The following is a 7,234-nucleotide window of genomic DNA, read 5'->3' as shown; positions in this document are numbered from 1 at the left end:
AGGCTCTCGGAGCGATGCGAGAGAATCTCTTTTGACTCACAATGATGAACTGTTGGCGAATTTTAACTCTTTTAAATCCGCGAAGTAAATTCAAAACAGCCCTTTTTCCCCCCCGTAAAAGATTAATTTAGGAGTTTAACGAAGAGCGTGTGCGTTCAGGTGGTTAATTTATGTTTATACCTCCGCCTAGGGGAGGGAGGGGGGTTAATGACTCGGGTAATTAAACGACTTGGAGGCGATCAAAAAGTGAGGGTATTATTTTTTTTGGCGCGCTTGAACTCGCCAAGTAAGGGGGTAACATTCCTCCGAACAGCTGCTTAAGTTACATCATGTTAAATAGTGTTAATAACAGCGACAGAAACAGCCTTTGAGTCGGACTCGCATTTAATGGTATCAGGTGTGGGTTTTTTTTTTTTATAAATGGTGAAAACCGAAAACCCCACGTAGGTCTGTTGTCCCCGATCCATTCTCAGGGTAACTTCTCGGAGGTACGCTGTTAGCCTGCGAACAGACGTGCTTGTAACTCCTTCCGAAATGATATTGTGTTATACAAAATTCCGGCATGGATAAAATGCAAAGCTGCCAATTCCCAACTTCACTAATTCTTTTAGGGTGTTACTCCGATACTTATATTCAGCATGCGGTGTGCATGTTAGGGGAAGCTGTTTGTAATGTAATGGTCTGGTTGTTTGCAGTTTTTTTCCTCTCAGCAAAGCTTCCTTTGGCATTACGCAGTTTATATAGAGCAAAACCGAATATAAATCCATCCCGTCGGTACATCCATTAGAACAGCAAAGGTTTCCTATTTCAATACCCCAACCCCCTTCCACAGCAGTCTGGAGGAGGGGGTAGCATCTGAAACCCGATTTCACATGGAAGCACCAAATCATCTTGGGCCTCATGTTTCAGTGGTTATACATGAGCACTGTATGTGAATGAACCAGCACCGCACCAAAAGGAACTTAAGGGCTCCGAATGGCTCAGGAAATCTGCCTCTGAACTATCATCCCTCACACTTCTCACCAGTAAAGAAAAAGCACACAAAACGTGACCTAGCGGTGAGATGTTGCAGGAGGGAGGGTTTTGTTGAAGCGTAAGCGAAGACGCTGGAGTGCAAACTGTTGCTGGTCCGCTCATCAGAGTGCTGCACTGTTCTAGATGGAGGCCTCAGATACTGCTTGGTTCAGCTCATGCACAGCTCCCCCTGCCCTTCATATTCACAGTTGTTCCAAGAGCTTCAAACAACTTCAGGAGCAGAGCGAAGACCTCTCCCTGTAAAAGGAAGAAGCACAAGCTTTATCCACACCCTGCAGTGCCCCCCAGCCTCAGGCAGAATGGACCTCCGCATTCAGGTCATAGACACAGCACTAACGCATATTTACTACTTCGAGTGTTCAAACCTCTGTATTTAGTTATATGGCTCACCTCTGCGCGTCTTCACAGCTTCCGGGAAAATGACTAACTGCATTTATCAATGCCAATTAAGGGATGTTTTAACAGAGATTGCCGAGGTCTTCTCAGTTAACATGAGACAGTTAAAACTTTTTTTTTTAGAAAATAATTGCGCAGGTATCAAAACTACTAATGAATCATAGTTTTTAAATTAGTAGCTTGAACAAAATGTGTCTTGCACGACAACAACAACAAAAAAAAAGATTTAGCCACATACAATTTCTGTGTGCACGTTTAGGCTTATAAAAAAGTTTATTTGCAGTACAAAAACAAATGCAAAAAACCAAATATATTAACTTAGTACAAACTTGACCAAACATACTGCAAGTTCTCTATAAATACATATTAAAATAAATATAAAACTAATTAAGTTACTACAACACTAAACACTAAAGTAACTATACAAATAGCAACGTTCATACATCACATTGTATAGAAATCAACAACATGGGTGTTTGTAATTTAAAATTACTGAAGCTCACATCAAGTCTTGTGGGATGTAGCTTTGCAGTTAGGACATTCAGGCAAATATTAGAAAACCTACAGTTAACTAGCAGATAAAACTTTTAGACAAAAATTAGCACCACAAAAATCACATCAGGCACTTTATCTTCTCTTAGAAGTTACAAAAAAATTGACAGCGGTGTGCCATACCTAATGACAACTCAGCACACAGCATTTATTTTCCTTTCCATCTCTCGCCATTTTTCTATTTACATGCAACACAATACTCTTTTAAAATGCTTGACTTATAATAAAAACATGGCACACTCACTAGTCAACCAAACCAACAGCCACCCCCCTCCAAATTAAACTGATTCAAGTGCCTGCAGACTGACTGACTTCTACGGTTTGGTTTCACAGAGAGCAATCTTATCTCTGCTGCGTCACTGCAGTGAGAAAGAAGCACAACAAAAACTAACCTCTCTTACGGTGCGTCAGGCTCTTATACATTCAATTCAGCCTGTCTCACAATATGCTTGTGGACTAGCAGAGTCAGCTGGGCATTTTGGAACAGTTTCAAACACCTCAGAACACGACTTTCAAGGCAACAGGACTCTGGCGAACACACTTAAAAAAAAAGTTTAAGGAACAGAAAAATTCATAAAAAACTTGTTTTTCCCCCTGAAACTTATAACTTACAAATTTATAGGGAATATGTTACAAAGGAAAGTCAATTCCTAATAAAGCTGCAGAAAAGGCAGCAGAAAGAGGAGGACTTTTTTTTTCTCTTTGGTTCTCCCACCCAACGCCCTCACAGAGGATTCAAACCATTTTCCACTCCCCTCACTCCAGCTACACGATCTGCTTCAGCTTAACAAGGCACTGAGTTACATCCAGGAAATTATCACTCGTTACAGTGGCTTTTGCAAGGCAGCAGGGGTGATCGAGTAGGATCGCCGTGAAAAACGCGCTCCTAGCACTGCCCGTGCTCATCGCAGAAGGTCAGTTTCTCAGAGTCTGAATGAGCCCCATGAAACAATCCCTTTGCACAACATTAACTCGAAGTCGAGCATTAAGCTGAAGCAGCGATAACCGAGATGTGAAGCACCTCACAGTACAGAACGGTCGGTATACAACAGTATACAACCCAACGTTTAATATGTGGGGAAAAAAAACATTGCTTTTGCTAGCAAAGTGGATCGCGCTTGGCGATCGAAGGAGGAAAGGCAGGAGTTAGATGACAAAGCCGGGGCTCGAGAGCCGCTCGTCCGGGACCGACAGCTGGCTGAATATGGGCAGCCTGCGGCCGAAGCACTCGAAGACCGAGGTGTCCGAGCCACTGAGGCTGCTGGCCGAGCTGCCCGAGCCCCCCTCGTGGTCGGACAGGGAGGTGGCCGACATGCTCCTCGAGCCCGGGGCCAGGCTGGCAAACGGGGGCTGGCGCAGGAACCCGTCGTCCGACGACGCGGAGCCGCAGCCTGCCACGCGGAAGGCGCCGCCGGCGTCGGCGGAGGGCAGGAAGTGCAGGCCCAGGTCCGGGCCCAGGTCGCTGAAGACGGGGAAGGCCTCGTGTTCCGGGAAGGTGGGGGAGAGCAGCTCGGGGACCCCGCACGACCCGGGAGGAGAGGCGGAGCTCCCCCTGGGTAGGAGGGCGGGGGTCTCGTGGGGCTGGAACGCGGAGGGGAACCCGGCGAAGCTGACGCTCTGTTTCAGCGGGGGCGGCCGGCGACGGCAGGCTGCCTGGTCCCGCGCCTGGCGCTGCTGCTGCTGCTGCTGCTCCTCCTCCGCGTTGTGCACGAAGTGACACCGCGTCCCATACGGGCAGATGCCAACTGTGTGGAAGGTGCGGCAGCGCTCCGTCTTGTATTTGGGGTGGCGGCTGAGGTCGCGCAGCTCCTCGGGGCCGTGGGCGAACTGGCACTTGGCGCCGTACTTGCAGACGCCACCACTCTCCTCGAAGGTGCGGCACAGCTCCGTTTTGTAGCGGGACGAGAGGGGACAGCCGGGCGCAGCTGGCGGGCGCTTGGCGGGGGCGGCGTCAGGGCACGGCCACCCCAGACCGCCGCCGTCCGCCTCCGCCGGGCCGGCCGTGCGGTCCCCCCAGAAGGACGCGTGGCCCCAGCTGGCGGGAGGGGGTCTCTCTGGGATCTTACCCCACAGGCCGGCTCTCGGAAACGGGCTGGCCGACTCCTCCGCAGAGAGGGGGCCTGGGACAGGTGACAGACAGGCCGCCTGGGCACGCCTGAAGCCCACTGCTTTCGCGTCTGGCGCCAAGCCACCGGTGTGATCTCGGAGGTCCAGGCTGCAGAACGTCTGGAAGAGAGCAGCAGAGAGACCGTCCACCATTAGCAGCGTTAGAGTGGCTCGGTGAGTCCAGCAGCCAGAAACGGGACCCCCCTGCTATACATCATGCAATCACATGGACGGAGGAGGAAAAAGGGGGCCAATCAGCAACAAGCTTGAACCGTGATCAAGTTCGCTGCAAGTCCTGTATTCTGATTTACAAAGGGCTAAAAATAAAAAAAACTGATGTGCCAGAACACCGTCCACTGATTTAACCCTGCTTAAAGGAATGATACTCCCCCGCATTTGGACTCACAGCTGGAACTTCAAGACTGAAAACGGAAGTTTAAACATCCTGCAAGAGGTCTGAAAAAAAGACTAAATCGTGCGTTCCAGGTTTTGGTAGCGCGTACTCCGGGGGGGGGGGGGGGGGGGGGGGGGTTATGGAGAGAAATGTTACACAGCTCAGAAAGTCCGGATGCAGTACAAAGATATCAAATAAACAACAGCTCCGTGAACTTTAACCCCGACACTCGCTAAGTCTCACGTTATTGGTGGGTGGGGCGCAGAGCTCAGGACACCTCCAGCAGCCCTCCTGGAGCGGGGGAGTGCGACAACTGCAGTCAAACCTGAGTGGGGTTTTTTTACAGTTCTGGCTCAAACTTGGGTCACACACCGGAGACACTACAGATTTTCAATGCATTGCCTGTCCGCGCCGGGCCTTAATATTAAGGCGTATGTAGATGTGATCACATCTACAAACCTTAATAACATATTTTATGTACAGTGCACTGGAACTTTTTTTCTGTTGGGAACTGTTTTGTAAAAATGCAAAAGTGACTCATGACCGCGGTTGATCAGATAAAGACGAAGGAGTCACACGTCAGCGGTGTACAGTGCACAAGCTTTCAGCGGAGAATGAGAGAAAACAATATTTCGATAAGAAAGCGTGCCGCAGTTACTTTTTTGTATCAACCTTCTAGAGTAATTCAACCACGACGAAATACGACAGCCCAAGAATCTAGAGTTTCGAACAAGTCGAAGAACGTTTCCATCCTTACACAAAGCACTGACGAAACAGGACGAAATTCGGACACATCATGCCAAATGTTGAGAAGTCGGAAAAATTTTCAGCAACGCAACCCGTCTCTCACCAATCTCTCTGAACTTCTAACCTGTCCTCACGCCTTTTGTTAACTGTATCAGTTTGTTTACCGGGACAAGCTGACCGACTACCGTTGCTCTCTTGCAACGGTGCTGCCCTTCCCACACGCCACGGGAAACGCCGTTGATAAACACGACACCGGTCACACACCTGCACACAGGCATATACTGTAACTGCACTACCACCGCCTCGGTGCTCACCAGTCTTCTACCTCTACACTCACTCCGGAGCACAGACGGATGAACGTCAAAGGGGGGGGGGGGTGGAGGATAAGCATTCCCACCTTGCTCAAAACTTCGTCGCGCTCAAAAGTCTGGGCGAACACGTACGACGGCATCCTAGCCAGTCCGCTGCCACTCTCTCGGTCGCCAAACCCTCTCCGCTTGCCGTGGCCCCGCCGTCCCCTCGGCGTACAGCTTCTGACAGCGCCGAGCAACACGTGTGGTTTTAACCGTGTGCGCCCGCTCGCGGGGCCACGCCCCCATCCCTACTCCACCGGAAATGCCTGCAGTCCCGCACCTAAACATCCGCCCTCCCCCTCCGCGGCTAGACCGTGTTCACCCCCTTACCCGGGATCCCCCCCTGCACCTGCCGGCTTTCCCGGCAGGCGAGCCCCCCCCCCTGCATTTATTAAATCCCGAAATGAACGAATTATGATGCTTGACTGCCACTTTTGCAAGTTTTTCCCCCTTATTAAACAGTCGGACATATTCATTTACTAAAGAAACGTAAGAGTTAAGAGCCGACCTCCGCCTGTTTAGGAACTGAACACAACTGATTAGTTCGAATTAGTCCCTATTCATCCTATTTCGACTAAGGGTTCAGTTATACTAAACGACACCTCAGCCAACGGGTGTGGGGGTCCCCATAACCAAGACTGGGAGCCCCTATGTAGAGGTAAAGGGCATGAACATACTACTGTGGGCACAACGTACCATATGAAACAAATATATAATTGACATGCAAAAAATGCTAACTTGACACAGCCGCTGTCCAGAAACCAGAATTTCACGCCAGTGTACAGCAGAGACCCGCGCAGTGCGCTGTGGAGGAACTTCTAACAGTCACTTAGGAAGTGCGGTGGAGCAGGAATGTGGAGCCTGACGCTCAATCAGTTGTTGAAAATACAACTACTAATACTGAAAGTCAAAATGCACGTTCGAAGATCCAGCTGTTGACATAACCTTTACGATCCGTAGAAAGGACTTTAAAGATGCCGGTTGCCGCAAACCGATCGCTTGTTTCAGATTTGTGAAAGACAGTTACAGCAAGTGACGATATTCTTTAGTTTGGTACAGTATGTGCGTCTTCACTGCCGCAGGTGTGAAAAAGGCTCCTATTAAAGGCCCCCAGATTATTATTAAGGTGGGTCTTTTTTAGGAAACCGCCCCCTGTCCCCAACCCGCGTGGTGAGCGGATGCTCGCCCCGGAGAAAACTGAAACAGTGAATAACCGTGTCGGGCGACCTGCTCTCCACAGCCACTGTACCGGTGCCCCCTCACTCAGGAAATGTACGCCGTCACACTTGACAAGGGTTTAAAATCACTGCGGATGGTTGCTTCGCTCGTCCTGTGTTTAACAACGAATACTTGTCTCGGAAGCTTGGGCATACGATGAGAGCGAGGTATTGGCATTGCAAAAAGAGAAATCCATGAAACTTCAGTTTTCTAAGATTGAAATAAAAATTGGAGACTAGAAACACACTGCAAGCTAAGACCTCTATGCTTTCCGCGGCTAAATGATAATTATCTGTTTAAAAGTGTAAAAGAGAAAAGCTGAGATGTGCTTAAGACCATGATACTGAAGAACTGTTGTTTCAAGCCGCCGTGTGCTGCATTAGTTTCACAAGAGATATCAAGCACTTACAGTAAGTACACAAGTTACTATTTA

At 49.2% G+C, this 7,234-nt stretch overlaps 1 protein-coding gene across 1 annotated transcript; it reads right to left on the bottom strand.

Moving 5' to 3' along the window:
• Nucleotides 1–1,671: 1,671 nt before the first annotated feature.
• Nucleotides 1,672–5,823, bottom strand: LOC148838718 (mRNA decay activator protein ZFP36L1-like). The gene is made up of 2 exons (XM_088912242.1): nt 5,628–5,823; nt 1,672–4,209 (listed from the first exon to the last, which is right to left on the bottom strand). Exons 1-2 carry the CDS (start codon nt 5,679–5,681, stop codon nt 3,130–3,132), a joined length of 1,134 nt encoding a protein of 377 aa, XP_088768368.1. The 5' UTR covers nt 5,682–5,823; the 3' UTR covers nt 1,672–3,129.
• Nucleotides 5,824–7,234: the final 1,411 nt, after the last annotated feature.

The sequence above is a fragment of the Atractosteus spatula genome, chromosome 3, assembly GCF_055471065.1.
Source record: "Atractosteus spatula isolate fAtrSpa1 chromosome 3, fAtrSpa1.hap1, whole genome shotgun sequence".
In the NCBI taxonomy this organism is placed as follows: Eukaryota; Metazoa; Chordata; class Actinopteri; order Semionotiformes; family Lepisosteidae; genus Atractosteus; species Atractosteus spatula.
This window is presented reverse-complemented; position numbering and strand designations above follow the sequence as displayed.